General features: G+C 44.3%; 2 protein-coding genes across 11 annotated transcripts in view; both read right to left on the reverse strand.

Moving 5' to 3' along the window:
• Positions 1–3,009, reverse strand: part of ATG7 (autophagy related 7) — a 278,184-nt gene extending 275,175 nt beyond the window's left edge. For 3 of the 6 annotated variants that reach the window (XM_023218426.1, XM_023218421.1, XM_023218425.1), the window contains exon 1: positions 2,909–3,009. The gene's annotated coding sequence lies outside the window, so the exon portion shown is untranslated. The remainder of the gene's footprint in view (positions 1–2,908) is intronic. The other 3 variants (XM_023218424.1, XM_023218423.1, XM_023218422.1) reach the window with 2 other exon arrangements.
• A 5,222-nt stretch (positions 3,010–8,231) lies between these two features.
• The window catches only part of HRH1 (histamine receptor H1), a 110,749-nt gene continuing 99,073 nt past the window's right edge, over positions 8,232–19,907 (reverse strand). For 4 of the 5 annotated variants that reach the window (XM_023218436.1, XM_023218437.1, XM_023218435.1 and 1 more), the window contains exon 2: positions 8,232–12,000. In XM_023218436.1, the coding sequence (XP_023074204.1) occupies positions 10,502–11,971 (1,470 nt within the window). In that variant the 5' untranslated portion in view covers positions 11,972–12,000 and the 3' untranslated portion in view covers positions 8,232–10,501. Of the gene's footprint in view, positions 12,001–19,005; positions 19,307–19,907 lie in introns of those variants that run through there. The other variant, XM_023218433.3, reaches the window with a different exon arrangement.

Raw genomic sequence — 19,907 nt, forward strand, 5'->3', positions numbered from 1 at the left:
GAGGCAAACTGACTTCCAAATAAAATGGATTCCAAATAAAATACAGAGATCTGGGCCCATGATACAGGGCTAATCAGAGACACTAGTCAAAGAATTTTGTTACTGCTCAATTCCACACAGCAAATTCATTTCTGCCCTCCCGCCACCAGGATACTGATTCTTGTTCCCTTCCTCTGTTTCATCCCATCAGTTACCAAGTCCAGCAAATTCCACCTCCTTAATCTCTCAACTCCTCCCACCCCTCTCCATCTCCAGTCACTGCCTTCATCCAGATCTTCATCCTGATACCCGGACCACTGCAACTGTACCCAACTGGTCCCCTGCTTGTCTTCTTCTGTCCAGTGTAACCACCACACTGCTGCCTGGGTAATTTAAAACACGAGAGGATGTCCCACCTGTTTTAAAATCTTCAGTGTCCTGCTCTCCATCCCTGCCCCCACATTTTAGAGTCCAAACTTCTAGGCCTGGCAATATTAATGACTACTGTTTATTATTTATCATCTACCAGTGCCAAGTGAGTAACATATCACCTCATTCAGTTTTTGTTTCCCCTTCTTAGAGATGAGGAAACTGAAGCTTAGAAAGGAAGTGACTTGCCCAGGGTCACAAAACCAGTTCAGCGGCAATGCGAATATTGGCACGCAGCTATCTTGGATCCCAAAGTCTATGTGCTCTTAACATGCTATTGTCCACAGCGTCCTTCATGATGTGGCCAGTGCTTACCTTTCCAGTCACCTCTCATCCTACACCTCCACACTGCCACTCCAGTGAACCACAAGCAGGTTATGCATTCTCACCTCTAGCCCTTTGCTCATACCACTTCGAACCACTCTTCACCTGCCAAATCTTGTTCATCCTTTAGGTCTTGGCTAAAGCAGCATCTCCTCACTGAAACCTTTTTTGATGAGTCAGCCTGACTTATGAGTACCCTAAGTCATCCTCTACCAAACCTCCGCAATAGCTCCATGCCATACTGTTGCTATCTCCTTGACTTAAAAAAAGGTAAACTCTTTGGGAACAGGGATGTGTATCTTACTTATTTTTGTATTCCCAGCTTGCAGTGCAGTGCCAGACACACAGCTGAAGCTCAATAAATGTTTATTCTCTATAATGAGATACTGGCTGGGAACAGAAAAGGGAACCTATGGTTGAATAATGGAAAGTCCAGTACTCAGCTCTTAAAGGATTTCAAAATCATGTCACATGAGGGCAGGAAGGAGCTGGCCAAGATAAACGGAAGGGGAAGGGGAGATGTTCTAAACAGCAGAAGCAAACGGCTACAGGTGAGACACACCTGCAAGCAGCTTAACAAGACCGGAGCAGCGTTGGGGAATGGGACAGCAGTTTAGCAACATAAGCCATTCCAAGACTGGCCTTTTTTTTATTCAAGTGTTAGGTCATTTCCTCAGGGAAGCTATCCCTGACCAGCTAGCTTTTATGCTTCCCCCAATTACTCTCCATCCCATGACCCTGTTTCTTTTTGTAGTACGTTTCAGAATCTGAAACACCTACCAACCCTCATTGACAATGCCACCACCACTGGCACCACCACTATTATTAGAAGGTGCCATGAAACAGGGTTCTTTTTCATCTTATTTTACTGATAGATCACCAGTGCCCACAATAATGCCAGGCACATAACAGGCAAATACGTGTTTCATTCATTCATCCAACAAATATGTATTGAGCATATATAATATGCTAGGCATTGCTCTATATGCTGGGGATATAACAAAACACGACAAAATTTGCTGTCCTCGTTAAGTTTACTATCAGCAAATATGTTAAATATGCTTAGCCTAGAGAAGAAAAGGTGAGAAGACGACGACAAACTAGTAGCTTTCAATGATGTATAGGGCAATTAAATGCAGGGATGATTCCAAGAGCCTAAAGAAGGAACAGTGAGCTAAGACTACTGAGTAGCTGCTTTCAGCTCAACCTAAGAGTCAGAACTGGGGAAGGACCAAACAGGAGCAACCAGAAGTAGAAAGCTTTCTGTCACTGAAGATATCTGGCCAATGGGCAGAGGTGTCAGAGAAAAAAATCTAAGTAGACAATGAAAAAGGGAGGCTGGGATCCACAGGTCCCAAACTGGCAGCCACAGATATGACTGGTTACAGTTGAACAGGGTTTTGTAAAACTTGAGTTGCCAATGTTTTTAAAAAACAGAATTACTTGCCTATTTTTAAAAAATGGCATCAGTCGCCAGTGTTTAAAAATCAGGCAATTGCACGCACGTGCACACACACGCAGTTTGGCTTTTACTTCTCCAACATCATGTACGTTAGTACTGTACTTATAAAATTCATTTCGGTAAAATTAAAAGTTTGACTCTATTTCTGACAAATGTTCTAACACCTGCATTTACCTTACCGGATTGATTCCTATTGTGCATTATTTTCTAACCCCGTAAACAAGGAATCGAGAATCTTCTTTCTCAGAAAGTAAACTTATTTAACCTCCTCACTTAACAAATGACGGAGTATCATTCCCATTTTACAGATGAGGCAAAAGCAGCTTAAAAGAGGAAGGAACGTGCCAGAGACAGCAAAGCCAGACACAGCCAGGCTAGGAATCCAAATGTCCTATCTCCCGTGTTCCAACACTGAAGATTCTGAGCATTGCCTACCAAGAGGACAGGAGGGGCTGACTTAGGAAATTAGCACGAGCTTCCTAGTCAGAAGACCCCGGACTGAACCAGTCTGAGGGGACGCGGCTACAGACGAAGGGCGCCAGCCGTAATCAGTGAGTCCCTGGAGGAGGAAGGACCACCCAGAAGCTGGCAGAGGAAGACCCTGAGACCTGCTGTGACCCTCGCCCTCCCTGGCGAGCTCGCCCCTTGACTCCAGGCTTCCAAAACCGGCCCAGCAAGACCCCACTACACCCTCGCCCGCCGCGGCTCACTTACCGCCGCTCAACTTCCGGCAACCACAGCTCTCTCTGAGGCGCGCGCCCCGATGACGCCACGCGGCCCTGCAGGCGCCTGCCACCACGAAGCGGCGCGCGTGCGCAGAGGACCAGAAGCAAGCCGGAGAAATGCGCCCCTAGCACCGGGCTAAGTGGGAGGAACTTGAGCCGTGGGGAGGGCGGGGCATCAGGGGGAGGCGATGGAGAGTGTCTCTCTTACCCGGTGTCGGAATGTCTACATTCCCTTCGGGCTTTTAAGAAAGTGCCCCACGTTCTCTCTTTTGATTTCAGAGGATAACAGGAATGATCACCATGGCTATTCTCCAGGAGAGGCGGCATCAAACGCAGCACAGGGGCCATGAGGGTGGCAGGTGTGGAGAGCCAGAGATGAGAATTTTAGTAGGAAAAGCCGGTGAACGTCGACAGTGACCAACCTGCCTTTTCTAAACCAGCCATCATTTTCATAGCTCCTCACTGTCAGTGAGATGAAGTTATTCCCTCTCAATACTTGTTGGTTAGATACTATGCGCGTGTGAAGCACTGGACAGGTGTTGAAGATACAGCAGTGATTATGACAAGTTTCTCTATCTGGCCTGTAAGGCCTTTCACAAGTTAACTTTGATATACCACTCTAGACTCATAATCAAGAACGATGACTGCTATTAATTTACTAGCCACCATATTTTTAGGGTTTTACGTCTCTAATCCTCACAAGTCCTGAAAGGTATCGCCAAGTTACATATGAAAGAACAGAATCTAAGGAAAGTTAGGTGGCTTGCTGAAAGTTAAAGGGCTTTTGGGCCAGGAACATAATCTGAAGTCTGTTTGATTCTGGCAAATAAGAAAACAAATCCAGACTAATAAGGATACTTAATTAGAAAGGATTACTGCAGGAAGTGGAAGAGGTAAGAGAGAAGGAACTGTGCAATAGCAGAGGGAGACTATTGCAATAGAGAGATCACTCTGACCAAAAAATCCACAGATGTCTCAATAGTTAGGAAAAAAGAGCGTTCCCCCACCCCCAACACTCCCCAAAGGCAGGTAAACAACGCTAGAAACAACCGCATATGGGAAGTGGGATGAAGAGGTGGCTTGATCAGATATTAGATCAGAGAATGTTTTATCTTGAGACCAACCTATTCTCAGTAGGGGTTGTATGGTAGCTCAAGCTGAGAGTGGGTTAAAGTAAGGAGCCTGGGGAAAGGAAAGAAGCTTAACCCAAGTTTGGTTCATAAGCATTTTTTCCATCTGGTCAATGGAGACAAGCAGCTCTATAATCATTTATGAGGCAAAGAATGGGAATTCAGAAGGACTGTGTTTGACTTTGCCACAGTAAACAAGGGAGGCAACCATGAGTCATTTAAGTGAGATGAGAATGGGTATTTCTTTGTAGTGAACACTTTCTGAAGCACAAAAAGGTTAAGAAAGATTTCTTTTTTTCTCTTTTTATTTATTTATTTTTTTGTGACAGGGTCTCCCTCTGTCACCCAGGATGGAGTACAGTGGAGTGATCATAGCTCACTGCAGGCTCAACCTCCTGAGCTCAAGGGATCCTCCCACCTCAGCCTCCTGAGTAGCTGGGACTACAGGTGCATGCCATCATGCCAGGCTAATTTTTTCATTTTTTGTAGAGACTGGGTCTTGCTATGTTGCCAAGGCTGGTCCTGAACTCCTGGACTCAAGTTACCCTCCCACCTCCACCTCCCAAAGTGCTGGGATCACAAGTGTGAGCCACCTTGCCCAGCAAGAAGGATTTCTTTTTTCTTTTTCTTTTTTTTTTGAGATGGAGTTTCGCTCTTGTTGCCCAAACTGGAGTGCAATGGCGCAATCTCAGCTCCCTGCAACCAAACAGTAGGGATGTCACCTCCTATATGAAGGCATACCTCATATGCACCACCTCTAGGCTTTACTCTATTGAGCATATATGAGCCTAAGTTAAAGTTAGTTCTTTATAAGTTTGACTCCACTGCTGGGTTTTGTGATTTTATAAAGAACACCTTTTGGAGCTTCTGCCCAACTCACAGTAATCCTTGCTTCTCTGGGAACTGCTGATTCTCCAGCTATGTTTGTATCACCTGTGCCATCCCAGCCTCCACCCCCTCCAGAGTTGACTGGAGTAAAGCAGACACAGGACGATTCTTTATCCTGAGTTTGGGACTTTTGAACTGATGTTCATAGAGTGGGAATAGGATTAGTTTATGTAGATCATTGGCAGTATCCTAGAGAGGGAGTTTCCTTGAATTCTTAGCTTGAGATTTCTATGGCTGACTTGACTCAAGCCCTCCTCAAGGCAAAGTCATCCAAAGCATCACTAGATTCCACAAAGCATGCCATGCTATGTGGCTTGAACATTTGTCCCCTCCAAAACTCATGTTAAAATTTAATTACCATTGTGATCATATTGGGAGGTGGGATCTTTAAGAGGTGTTTAGGTCATGGGTTTCCACCCTCATGAATGCACTAATGCGGTTATCATGGGAGTGAGTTCTTTACTACAGGAGTGGGATTGCTCCTTTTTGCTCTCTCTTGCCCTCTCTTTGCTCTTTCATCATGTCATGATGCATCAGGAAGGTCCTTACCAGATGCCAGCACCTTGATATTACACTTCCCAGCCTCCAGAATTGTAAGCCAATAAATTTCTGTTCATTATAAATTACCCAGTCTGTGATATTCTGTTATGGGAGCACAAAACAGACTAAGACACTCTAGTAACTATTCACAAAGTTGATTTCTGTCACTTGCAAACCTGAAGTAGATCCACAGGGTTGAAATCATGTCTTTCTATCTCAGGTCAGACATTGTCTCCCAACGGCCTAAGAAGTGCTGGAAAAATATTTGTTAATTAACAGATAAGGTCTGGGAATCCAAAATAGATATGGGGACCAGAGCTAATGATTGCTCAGATGACAAAGGAGGCTTCCTTGTTAGCAGGAAGATAGGGTGAGGCTAAGGAAGAAGACCTGCCTCTACTGCCTGGAATGGGGTAGGCAGACCACTGGGGCTCCAAGACCATGGAGCATTAAGAAGGATGCAGACCCAGGAGCCTTAAAAAGGAAGAGAATGTTCTCAGACACAGCAGGGTCACGAGGCCCTGTGACACTTATTCACGGCTACAGTGATTCAGGTCAATCCACCTTCATCATTTGTCTTGCATCTCAGTTGAGCAGAGTACATGCTCCCCACAATGAGAACTATATGTCACATCAAGCTAGGCTTTGAAAACCTTACAAATTGTGGAATAATAGATATTGGCAAATAAGATCTTTAACAGCATGTTTACTTTATTTATTTTATTTTATTCAGAGTCTCTCTTTGTCACCCAGGCTGGAGTGCAGTGACCCAATCTTGGCTCACTGCAGCCTCAACTTTCTGGGCTCAAGTGATCCTCCTGCCTCAGCCCCCCAAGTAGTTGGGACTGCAGGTTTGCATCACAGCACCTGGCTATTTTTTGTATTTTTAGTAGAGACAGAGTTTCACCATGGTGCCCAGGCTTGTCTCGAACTCCTGGACTCCAGCCATCTGCCTGCGTCAGCCTCCCAGTGTGCTGGGATTAGAGGCATGAGCCACCATCCCTGGCCAATAGCATGTCTCTATGGCACTTAGGGTGCATAAACAGCCAGGAGCATCCCAGCATCTTTTTCATGCTGAGTTAAGACTATTAAATCCACCTCCTGGAAGTCCATGCAGTGCCCATCTTCAAAAGAGGTCAGAAATTGTCCACAAGTCAAGTAGCCAAATGACCAATTTATTAAATGGACAATTTGCAAGCTCATAGATTTTCTGAATGAACACTTTGCTAACATTACCAATGTATAAGGTTTATAGCAATTTCTATTGAAGGGAAGGGCTTCACAAGCTTTTAAAGATTGATGTGATACTGTGATTGACAGGTTTACATTTTATTTTCAGAGGAGCATTTTAAGGAATTTTCTATTTATCAAAATATAAGGGTGGTTTATTCTGCCTTTGAATATATTTAACATATGAACACATTAATGAAGAATATGTTCCTGAATGTGGATTTTTCTTGATTGTATTAATATTATGCCATTCAGTTTACTTTCTTTTCATTCCCTTTCTCTGCTTCTCTTCTATCTCCCCATGTCTCAGTTTCTCCCTCTGCCTCCTCCTCATATCTTCATCTCTCTGTCTTTTTTTTCCCCCCTTAGAAACAGATTCTCACTCTGTTGCCCAGGCTGAAATGCAGTGGTGTGATCATAGCTCACTGCAGCCTCCAACTCCTGGGCTCAAGTGATCCTCCCACCTCAGCCTCCCAAAGGGTTGAGATTACCAGCATAGGCCACCATGCCGAGCTCCTCTCTACCTTAGTCTCCTCCTACAATCACCCCCCATCTCTGCCTTTCAGTATCCTCATCTCCTGCACATCCCTTGCCCTCTCGTCTTCACTGTCCCCCACCTTTTCCCCTTAGTCTTTCCTCTCTGATGCCCTGTCTCACACCCCCATTTCCTCCTATTTTTCCCCTGTCACCTGCAGTCTCTTTATTCCTCCTTTCCTGTCTCTCCCTGCAGTAGCAGCAAGCTGGAGGCAAAGACAAATTGAACATTCTTCAATGTGCTGCCATGAAAAAAAACAAAATCACTTACTGCAACTTCACAACCATTGTAGGAAAACATGATTAGAAACCTCATCCAATATGAATTGTATTAAATTTTGTGAATAGTTACAAAGAAGTCAATGTTTGGTAAATTGGTAAATTGGGCAATTGGTCACTTGAAGAACTGGCTTGAAGTTAATCAGCCTTAAGCCCATGAAAAGAATCCTGAAGGAGTTTCTGGGTCTGCAAGGTTCTTTCTTAATGATCAAGGTCCCTATAACAGCCTTCTCTTAGGAGGTGCTTATTTTAGTATTTAGGGCAGAAGGCCTGACTTCATCTGGATTTTGTGCAAGCCATCAGCCACTGATGGGATGGAGCTTTCTTAGTGGGCTGGGGCTGACATTTCTGTATCATAGTCTGTTGTCTTTTATACATTCAAAAATTAATTTCCATCGTTCAGACAGGAGTAGGAAGAGCAGACTGATAAAGTGGAAAGGAAGCACATTCCAAAATCAGACCTTGGAGTAGTTCTTCAATCTCTCTGGGCCTCAGTTTGCCTATCTGTAAAGATGGAAATCTCCCTCATGAAGTTGTTGTAAAGGCAACGTTACATAATGGCAACAATACCATTAGATAACATTAGATAACACACAAAGCCTGGCACATGGTATGTGCTCAGCATGTTTTAAAAATGCATAGGAGTGCCCTCTGTATACCAGACACTATGCAAGCACTAGAGACACTGTATACAATAATGCATAGACCTTGTTCCTTAGACTCTGATAATTTTATTTATTGACCATTTATTGTTCTTGTCAGACTCAAATCCAGGTCTCTTTGACTCAGAGGCACAGTTCACAATCAGTTCTCTCCACTAGTTGCCTCGATTGTTCATGATAAAGAATGGACACTTAGCTACTTGTCCATGTGGAGTGCTCTTTCGGAGTGTTCTTTGGTCCTGAGGGACCCTGAGGAGTAGCTCTCTCATAGGGAGGTCTTCTGAACAATGGTTTCTGACCTGGAAACAGACCAGCTGCAGCTTCTGAAACTGGGATTAAAGTCTCCTAAACTCCCCTAGTTCTGAACAAGAAGTTTGGGGAATGCAAAGCAAAGTGAGAATGAAGCTTTTTCTAAAAAGTAAATCCTTTTGAAAAGACATTTACAAATGTGATCAGAAACCAAAGAGAAACCCCATATCAAACTTTTGTTAACATGTGGTGGTACATTTCAATACATCTTCTTAGTCCAAGAGACTCAGAAAGGTAGAAATAAATAATCACATACAGTATGCTTTTAAACATCACATTTTAGGTAGGTAAAAATATCTCATGTTAACAGATCATGCAAAGAGGAACACAAAATACAAAATATCAGCTTGCTCCATTTGCTATACATATTATGGTTTAGCATCAAGTTTTAAAAATAAATCACAAGCAGATTGCAACATAAACACCAAGTAAAACTATATGTTCCTATGTCTTTGCCAGTTTTTGCTTAACAGGTATGGCTATGAAAGATTACGATGACTTTTTGACAAACGCAACAGAACTCACAGATAAAAATGCACTTGGATCCTTCAAAGCCTCACCTTCTGTAGGTGCACAGGAACTCCGTGTCAGCTGTTCGTCTACTCAACATATCATTTTGAGCTGCCACCACTCTTGGGAATACTGTATATGTGTATGTATGCACACTTAAGAGGGCACATTGTTAAAATATTATATTTATTTATGTTTTTTTGAGACAGAGTCTTGCTCTGTTGCCCAGGCTGGAGTGCAGTGGCATGATCTTGGCTCACTGCAACCTCCACCTCCTGGGTTCAAGCGATTCTCGTGCCTTGGCCTCCTGAGTAACTGGGGCTACAGGCATGCCCCACCATGCCCAGATAATTTTTTAGTTTTAGTATAGACAAGGTTTCGCCATATTGGCCAGACTGGTCTTGAACTCCTGGTCTCAAATGATCTGCCCACCTCGGCCTCCCAACGTGCTGGGATTATAGGCTTGAGCTATGACGCCCAGCCAAGAGGACACATTTTTGCCTTTTGGAGAAAATATGCTACAATAAGTTGGAACCCCAGAGGATTTGTATTCTAACTTTCTCAAATAACTAGCTATGTGAACTTGGGTACCTCTCTCACCTTGCTGCACCTCAATTTGCTCCTCTGCAAACTAGAGTTAGAACATTGCTGGACTTAAATGAGACAAACCTAGTACACCCCTCAAAAAATATGGCATTCTGCCCCCATTCCTTCTTTTAATTTTTAACGTGCATTAATTCAAAAATATTTCATTTCTCTTTCTTTTGAGGACGCCTTTTGCCACCACTTTTTTAATAGCCAAAGGAAATTTGGGGTTAAAGACGATGGGTGTGCAAGCTGCATAATTTTCTATCCACTCTAAACATGTGTGAGTAAGAAATAATAAGGCAGAATTTCTAGGGTGGTTCAGACACTGGTTCTGGAGAAAGCTGTAAAAGAGGCTCAGAAGAGAAGTTTTCTGAGAAGGGGGCCCCTGTGGAACAGCTGTCATGCCTCTCAAGGTGACCCCTGGAAGAGGACAGCAACTATTCGCATGGATAAGGCCTCTGCACAGTCATACAGCTCCATTCCAGGAGGGCTCAAGAGTTCTTTTCAATTCTCCAGTGGAACCCTAGCCACGTGTCCCTTCAGCTGTCAATCATTTGACTTGGAAAGCTTGAATTACAATGAGAGTCTGAGGCTCCCATAGTTCCTGAGGAGCAGGAGAGCTCCATCCAGGTCTGATTCTCTTTTTTTCTTTTGAACCCAGTTACAAGAAACAGGTCTGATTCTCTTGCAAAGATTCTGCTTCCTCCTCAAAGTTCAATCTCTCTGCTGATCACCACCATCTGCTGTTCTTCTATGGTGCCTAAGAACTTTCCAAACTAGCAAGCCCCTAAGACTGTGGTTTGGATTCCAGAAAGCCCAGGTGCCTGCCTGGCAACACACAGGCCTTCGTCCTCTATTTCCCCTTGTTGGACATCATAAGAATCGTTTTGTTGCATCCCCTCAGAGCCTCCCTTAGGAGCGAATATGCAGAATTCTCTTGAACGTCTTCTTGAAGTTCTCATTGCACAAGGGGTAGATGAGGGGATTCAGCGTGGAGTTGATATAGCCCAGCCAGATGGTGAACATGTGCAGATGTTCATTGCAACAGCTCTTGCAGAAGGCAATGACCATGAAGAAGATGAAGTAAGGGATCCAGCAGAGGATGAAGGCTGCCATAATAAAACCCAACTGTTTGGCGGCCTTCCTTTCGCGGTTCATGTGCAACCCAGATACATACTGTCTCGAATGTGAGCGGAGCCTCTTCCAAGTAAACTTGATGTAATCCAGACCTGTGTTAGACCCACTCCTCAATTTGCCTTTGCCTGGTGCTGTCTCTGTGATGGTATCTGAATCTGTTCGAGAGAAAGATTGGCTATCACCTAACGTCTGATCCTCCGGCATCTCGCTGGCCTCATGTGTGTTCAGGCCCTGCTCATCTGTCTTGAGCTGGCCATGGCTCTGGTTGACGGCTACATAGTCCCTGCTACTCCCCTCTGCCGCAGTCTGCATCTGCACAATATCAAGTGGAAAGCAGTGGAGTTTGTCCACTTCTCCATCATCCTCTTGGCTGAAGACAACTGGGGATTTCATCTCCTTGGGGGTTTGGGATGGTGACTTCAAGACAGATCCACCACCAGCATCTTTTGGCTTCCTTTTCAGAACCTCCCAGGGAGACTCCTTCCCTGGTTTCTTGGCACCTCCCTTGAGGTTCTCTGGCCTCAGCTTAATTTCTGAGAAGGAAGGGAGGGATCCATTGATGAGCTCCCGGTGCTGGCAGTGTTGTCGTACGGCCTTGTAGATCTTAGCATAGAACCAGAGCATGAGCAAGGTGGGCAGGTAGAAGTTGATGATGGCAGTCATGACCTTGAACCAGGTGACATCATAGAAATCTGTCTCACACTTGTCCTCTCGGCGCACCGAGGTCTGCTGCATGAAGTGATTCCAGCCTAGAATGGGAATAACCCACAGAAAAGAGAGAAACCAGGCCCCCAAAATGGTGGCCGAGGCTCGGGTCTTGGTACGATACTTAAGGTACCTGAGGGGCTGCTGGACAGAGCGGTAGCGATCAATGCACAGGATGAAGACACTGAAAATAGACGCTGTGCTGGCCACATAGTCCATGGAAAGCCAAAAGAGGCAGAGAGGACGGCCCAGTAACCACTTGGACATGAGCAGGTAGAGGATGTTCATAGGCATGACGACAGCACCCACGATCAGGTCCGCCACCGAGAGGCTGACGATGTACAAGTTCCCCACGGTGTGGAGCTTCCGCTCACTCCGTACAGCATACAGCACCAGCAGGTTGAGCCCCACTGTGACCAAGGAGATAGTGCTCAGGACCACCACCAGTGGCATCAGCTGGGGGCTGGCCATAGTGGTCTTGTTCCCCTCACACATCTTGTCTTCTAAGAGGCAGGAGGAATTGGGGAGGGTCATTGGCATAAGAGCAGCCACCAGTTATGGCTCACTCCCTGGGAGAAAAGATAGAAAAAGTAAGGTCAGAGACTTGGGTGATCAGTGGCCACTTAGCAGCATGATGTTCATCAGACTGGAGTTGTATGCTCTTGGGGGTAATAGACACTGCTGGTTGCCTACTCAACAGCCATGTCCCCTTTTCCTTATTCATGCATTCATTCCCTCACTCAACAACTATTTATTGAATTCCTGTCACTCTTCTAGGTACTGAGGATATAGCTGTGAACAAAACAGACAAAAATGTTTGCCCTTACGGAATGTACATTCTAGTGAGAGAGTTGGGCAGAAGCAAGGTAAATAAGGAGTTTGTAGAAATCTAATTCTGCACATGTTCTGGGAATGTGGGCTGCATCTTCATGTGTCTAAGTGGAATATGGCAATCTAGTTCCTCTTTACAGTGGCGGACAGAGGACTGACCATGAGATACCACCATGGCCAAGGAATTGGATAAGGACGTCAAATGGCAGAGGTGGAGTTTTTAGGAACATTCTTCCTTTCTGACAAATGAGCAAAACAAGAAAAATTGTTGCTGCTCACTTGCCTCCTTCTTCCTGACAGGATGTGAGGAAGTGATGTTTGAGGCCATCACACCATCGGGAAAGCCAAGAAAATGCCAACCTAAGGCCTTACTGTCACTAAGCTGCTGAGCCAACTCTGGAATCTTCTTCTCCCAGACTTGTTATTATGGGAAATAATTAAATGGGTTTTGTTTTGCTTTGCTTTGCTTTTTTTCTTTTTGCTTACATCACTGTTGTGGGAGTTCTTACTTGCAGCTAAAACCATCCCTAACTGATACAGAGGAGGTTCTAAGGGGACACACCAGAGGCACATAAAGCATGAAATAAATCTAGCATATCTTTTTAGAGGAAAGTTCTCAAGTGAAAAGGGGATTATGTTATTTGGAAAAGTATATTTGTTATTTTACTTTTCTATTTGAAAAACAAACAATTTTTTTTAAAATTACATAAATCATGCCAAGCAATATGTAACAAGACCCTTGCTAGTAGGCTGGAAATGGTAGCTTACACCCATAATCCCAGCATTTGGGGAGTCTGAGGTGGGAGGATTGCTTGAGGGCAAGAGTTAAAGGTGGAATGATCACTTGAGGTCAAGAGTTGCAGCCTGGGCAACACAGTGGAATCCCGTCTTTACAATGAAAGTTTTAAAAAATTGGCCCAGCATGATAGCACACACTTATAGTCCTAGCTACTTGGGAGGCTGCAGTGAGCTGTAATCACATCACTGCACTCCAGCTTGGGTGACAGGGCAAGATCCTGTATCTGAAAAACAAAAATAAAAACCCTTTGCTAGTAAGGCTCTACTGAAAACGGACTGTATCCTCTGTTACTGGTGATCCCCAAGTCAGGTAGTTGGGTGTGAAATTAAGTATTAAATCTTCTGGAAGGAGTTTTTAGATTTTTTTTTTTTTTTGAGATGGAGTCTCACTCTGTCACCCAGGCTGGAGTGCAATGGCACCATCCCGGCTCACTACAATCTCCAGCTCCCAGATTCAAGTGATTCTCCTGCCTCAGCCTCCCGAGTAGCTGGGATTACAGGAGTGTGCCACCACACCCGGCTATTTTTTCTGTATTTTTTTAGAAAACACGGGGTTTCACCATGTTGATCAGGCTGGACTTGAACTCCTGACCTCAGGTGATCCACCCACCTTGGACTCCCAAAGTGCTGGGATTACAGGCATGAGGCACCATGCCCAGCCTTTTTTTTTTTTTTAAAGACAGTCTCACTCTGTCACCCAGGCTGGAGTGCAGTGGCACCATCTCAGCTCACTGCAATCTCTGCCTTCCAGGTTCAAGTGATTCTCATGCCTCAGCTTCCCAAGTAGCTGCAATTACAGGCACCCACCACTACACCCAGCAAATTTTTGTATTTTTAGTAGAGAAAGGGTTTCACCATGTTGGTCAGGCTGATCTTGAACTCCTGACCTCAGATATCCGCCCACCTTGGCCTCCCACAGTGCTGGGATTACAGGCGTGAGCCACTGTGCCTGGCCAAGTTTTTAGATTTTCATATTCATCAAAAAGTGGTAAGTTTAAAGAAAACTGATAAACACTAATAGTGTAAATTTATCTCAATAATTTAGCAAAAACAAATATTTTTACATTAAGACGAAGCCAGATAAGTTCTTGAGTAGAAGGCTAAATTAATTAATTAATGTATTTATTTATTTAGAGACGGAGTCTCGCTCTGTCACCCAGGCTGGAGTGCAATGGCGCGATCTCGGTTCACTGTAACCTCTACCTCCCAGGTTCAAGCGATTCTCCTGCCTCAGCTTGCTGAGTAGCTGGGATTACACGCACCCGCCACCATGCCCAGCTAAGTTTTGTATTTTTAGTAGAGATGGGGTTTCACCATATCAGCCAGGATCGTCTTGATCTCCTGACCTCATGATCCTCCCGCCTCAGCCCCCCTAAGTGCTGGGATTACAGGCGTGAGCCACCGTGCCCAGCCTGTAGAAGGCTAAATTTATATAATTTTTAAAGATAAAAATCAAAACCCCACGATATTTGATCCTTGTGGAAGGAACCTTCTATATGTCTTTGGTGGAAAAACACCATTTTGGGCAGCACCGATTGTGCCCAAGCTCTGCCATTTATTTTCTCAGTGATCTCTTGGCCTCCATCTTCTCATGTGTCAAATGGGTGGGGCGGGGGGTAGACAATCTCTAAAGACTTTTCCAGGTCTCTTTCTTATAGCGGTATTTTTTGATGTCCTCCAGCTCTGAGCTGCCAATCAGAGCAATCCTCTGATTGCTGATGGCGCCTCCTCTGACTTCTTCAATAGCATCACTGTCTCCTTGGGTGACCCAAAGTCCTGCTGTATGCTCCTGTCACTCTATGCTGTTGGCCTCAGGGGTCTCATCCTCTGACTTTCCTACTCCTTGGTCATCACCTCCTATGAGGACAACACTCAAACCCACAGTTCCAGCCTGTATTTTTCTCCATTCCCGTATCTAATGCCTTGCAGCTTCACCTTCTGCCCTGATCGAGTCCAAACCCCGTGGAATTGTCCACAGCCACCTCTGGAAGGAAGAAAGTAGGCTGTGAAAGGAAAACAACTTGGGGCCCCAAAATCACTTAAGCTAAAGGGAAAAGTCAAACTGGGAACTGCTCTGGGCAAACCTGTCTCCCATTCTATTCAAAGTCATCCCTCTGCTCACTAAGATAAATGCATATCTTCTGATTGCCCCTTTTGGAGACGCTAATCAGAAACTCAAAAGAATGCAACCACGTCTCTTATCTACCTAAGTCCTAGAAGCCTCCTCCCAGCTTTGAGTTGACCTGCCTTTCCCAGATCGAACGAGTGTTCATCTTACATATATTAATTGTGCCTCATGTCTCCCTAGAATGTATAAAACCAAACTGTGCTCTGACCACCTTGGGCACATCGTCAGGACCTCCTGTTGCTGTGTCATGGGTTTGCATCCTCAACCTTGGCAAAATAAACTTTCTAAATTAACTGAGACTTGTCTCAGATTTTCAGGGTTCATAAGGCTAAGGAAGTATTGTCTCAGGGATTTTTATTTTTTACTGTTTTGCTTGGAAGGAAGCAGGAAGTAGTTCCCCTAAATACTTCCCCAGCTTGACATTCTCAAGGTGGCTCTCAGCTCCCTGGCCTCCAGAGGCGTCTCCTTTCTCTCTTTTCCTCATTGTCTGGCACATAGAGGGGAGAGAAACCATTTTTTATTTTATGTTTTTTTTACTTTTTAATTTTAATTTTAATTTGAGACAGAGTTTCGCTCTTGTTGCCCAAGCTGGAGTGCAATGGTGCGATCTCAGCTCACTGCAACCTCCTTTCAGAGATGATAAATTCCTCTTTAAAAAGCTTTAGTTCCCTGTTCTTTGTTTCTTAAGACCAACTTCCTTGTACTTCCTTGTCTCCTAGCTACCTGTTCCGTAAACAGCCTTCCTGCCTTTGCCATGCTCAGACAAGTCCAGATATGCCTCCCAGCTAGTAACGGACAGTCCCTATTCCTTCCCACCTAACAGACCCTATTCAATTTGAAACCTTAGCCAATCAAGTTAGCTTAGATGGTGAGGTCCAACCCCAGCCAATGGGGAAAGGATACAGAAGTGCTAGGAACTGCCTTAGGGAGTAAAAACCCCAGCCCTACCCTGCTTTGTGTGCTTTTGCGATTGTGACTGGTGCAAGCTGCACCCTTTTGCAGAAGTAAATTTGTCTTGCTGAGGAATTTTCTGCCTACGTGCTGTTTTTCTTTGAGGCACCAGGCACTTGTTTCTAACAAATTTGGGGGTTCGTCTGGGATTCCCATTCTCCTCCTGGGAGGGGTCTCAGATCATCTCTCGTGAGGAGATGCAGCCTGCTGCTTTGTTGAGGTGGCCTCAAGGGTAAGGGATTGAGACCCACCTGGTGTGATGAATAAACCTGGATTCCAGCAATGTGGGAAGAAAAGGCCTACAGATACCCTGGCGACTAGGTAACTCTGTGCACAGACCAAGGTAAGAAAAACCTTGGGGGCGGTGAAGTATTTCCTTGGTGGTCGGGACATCCTGGAGGTTGAAAGTGGGGGAGTAAGATGCACAATTGAGTGCAGAGCATGTGCAGAGTCTGGATCTGATTCTGCAGTCACCTCATATGGCTTGAAGGCAGTTTGCCTGTTGTGGGGTTTCTATCAACCTGCCTATGCTAAGAGGGACCTGAAAATTACCGCAAGGGAAGCAGATGAAGGATGAAGCGAAAGCTGAAGAGTGTGAGAAATCTCTAGTAGGAGAAGTTGAGCCCCACAGACTCGCTAGGGTGCAAGAAATCTCTAGTAAGAGAGATTGAGCCCCAGGGATAAACACTTTGTCCAGGATGGGAAATACAGCAAGTAAGACAAAAGATAGGAAAAATCATGATCATGATAATATCCCCACTGATAGTCCCCTAGGCCTAATGTTAGAATATTGGAAGGATAATGAAAGGTCCAAACACAAGAAAAAGCAGCAAATGATAAAATACTGCTGTTGTTTGGACTAAAGAACCTTCCTCTCCCCCAAGCAGCTGCCACCACAGACCCTTCCCCTAAACCTAAAAAAGGAGCTTAAACCACTCTTAGATGACCCTTATGGAGTGGCAGATCAAATCAATCAGTTTTAGGACCTCAGTTATATACTTTGGATGAGTTAATGTCTATCTTAGGCATCTTATTCTCAGGAGAAGAAAGGAGCATGATACGTAGGACCGCTATGACCATTTGGGAACGCGAACACCCTCCTGGTCAGAATGTTCCAGTGGCTGAACATAATTCCCAGCCCAGAATCCTCAATGGGATAACAACAATATAGCCCATCGAGGAAGTATGAGAGACCTTAGGGAGATGGTAATAAAAGGAATTTGAGAATCAGTGCCCCACACCCAAAATCTTACCAAGGCCTTTAATATAAAACAGGGAAAAGATGAGGGACCGATAGAATTTTTAGAAAGGCTTAAAGAGCAAATGAGAAAAATATGCTGGCCTAGAATCAGAAGACCCCCTTGGACAAGGAATGTTAAAGCTCCACTTTGTCACCAATAGCTGGCCAGATATTACTAAGAAATCACAGAACAAATGTTTCAAATGTGGAAAAATAGGTCACTTTAAAAGACAATGTCCCAAATGGGAAAAAGAAGAAAAAGTCATCCCACTTATGGCTTTTGAAGAAGACTAGGGAAGTCAGGGGCTCTATCTTTTTATCTTGAGTCCCACCAAGAGCCCTTGGTAAATTTAGAAGTGGGACCTAAACCTGAGCTTATTACCTTTTTAATCAAGTGAGAAGCAGCTCACTCCTCTGTTTGTTATCTTCCATCTAGTGTAACTTGTTCACAAGAAAAACTTTTTATCTCTGGGGTAAAAGGAGAAGGATTTAGAGCAAAAATCTTAAAGGAGACAAAAATGAAATATAAAAACTGATCAGCTAGTATCAAATTTCTGTTAATTCCAGAAGCAGGGACAAATCTATTAGGAAGCGATTTAATACTAAAATTAGGCTTAGGCCTCCAAATCAATTATGGAAAATTCCTCCCCTCCCCTCCCTAATCTTGCTCACCACTGCAGATGAAGAACACGTTTATCCCGAGGAATGGTCAAAAGATGGGATCAAGGAAAGTTACAGATTCCTCTGATTCATGTTAAATTTAAAACCCCTGGGGAAGTAGTAAAGAAAAAGAAATATCCTATTCCTTTAGAAGCCAGGGTAAATTCAAAACCTGTAATTGAAGGTCTTCTCCATGATGGGCTTCTTAAACCCTGTATGTCTCCCTGTAACACTCCAAAACTGCCCTTAAAGAAGGCAGACAGGTCATGCTGGTTAGTGCAAGACCTTAGAGCTATTAATCAGATAGTACAGTAATTGATTTAAATTATGCCTTCTGGGCTTGTCCATTAGCAGAGGGCAGCCAGGACCTATTTGCCTTTGAGTGGGAAGACCCTCACTCCAGTTGAAAACAGCAATACCGATGGACAGTCTTACCCCAGGGGTTTACAGAGTCTCCAAATTTATTTAGTCAAATATTAGAACAAGTCCTAGAGAAACTTTCCCTGCCCTTGTGCATATGCCTCCTCCAGTACATGGATGGTCTTCTAATTTCAGGAGATGATAGAAAAGAAGTAGCAGCCTTCTCAACTCATGTCTTAAATTTTCTGTGGGATGAAGGGTTACCAGTCTCAAAAAACAAACTCCAATTTGTAGAACCTGAAGCAAAATATTTAGGGCACTTAATTAGCAAAGGCAAATGGAAAATTGGGCTTGAACGGATTGAAGGAGGATTAGTCAGATACTGTCATCTATGGACAGACTCTTATGCCCTAGAAACAAAATTCTCATACAAAAAGCTCACACAAGACGAGCCAGACCCTGTCATTTGGCAATTACCAGAAATCCAACAGGTGGAAAGGTTAAAACATCTATTAGTAACTGCCCCTGTCCTAGCTTTACCCTCCTTAAGCAGCCATTCCATCTTTTTGTCAATGTAAACAAGGGCGTAGCCTTAGGAGTACTTACCCAAAAGCACGGAGGCCACCAGCAACCCGTAGGCTTCCAGTCAAAATTCTTAACCCAGTAACCCACGGATGGCCCAAATGCATTCAATCTGTAGCGGCAACTGCTTTGCTAACAGAAGAAAGTGGAAAAATAACTTTTGGCGGAAACCCCGTTGTGAGCACACCTCACCAGGTCAGAACAAATCAGAAGGCAGAAAGGTTGCTTACTGACTCAAGAATTTTAAAATACAAGGTTATCTTGTTAGAAAAAGATGATTTAATCCTAACTACTGATGATTCACTTAACCCTGCTGCCTTCTTAACAGGAAATGCAAATGCAGAAAAAAACCCATGCCCCAGACCAGAAGAACTTGGGCATAGATGTTTAGATAAACTCCCTTTCAAACCGGAAGACACCTTTTTGTAGATGGTTCTTCTCAAGTAATAAAAGGGAAAAGGCATAGCAGGTACTTAGGAGTAGACAGAGACACCCTACCTAATGACTGGTCTGAGCAAACGTGAGTCGTTTACACTAATTCAAGCCTTAAAATTTCTGCAAAACCAAGAGGGAACTATTTATACTGACTTCAAGTATGCCTTTGGAGTAGTCCACACCTTTGGGAAAATTGGGCACAGCAAGGCCTTATTAACAGTAAAGGGGCCAAAACTTAGTCCACACAGACTTGATAATCCAAGTACTAGAGAACTTACAGCTAGCTGCAGAAGAGACAGCAGTTGTTCATGTTCCAGGTCACCAGAAGAATCTTTCCTTTGAGAGCCGAGGGAATAATCTAGCTGACCAAGTGGCCAAACAAGCTGCCTCTTCTCAAGCAGCACCCATTTTCCACCTAACCCCTTATCTTACCCCTCCAGCTACAGTCCCTATTTTCTCCCCCAGAGAGCAAGAAAAGTTAAAAGAAATAG

Source organism: Piliocolobus tephrosceles, chromosome 2, assembly GCF_002776525.5.
Source record: "Piliocolobus tephrosceles isolate RC106 chromosome 2, ASM277652v3, whole genome shotgun sequence".
Taxonomy (NCBI): domain Eukaryota; kingdom Metazoa; phylum Chordata; class Mammalia; order Primates; family Cercopithecidae; genus Piliocolobus; species Piliocolobus tephrosceles.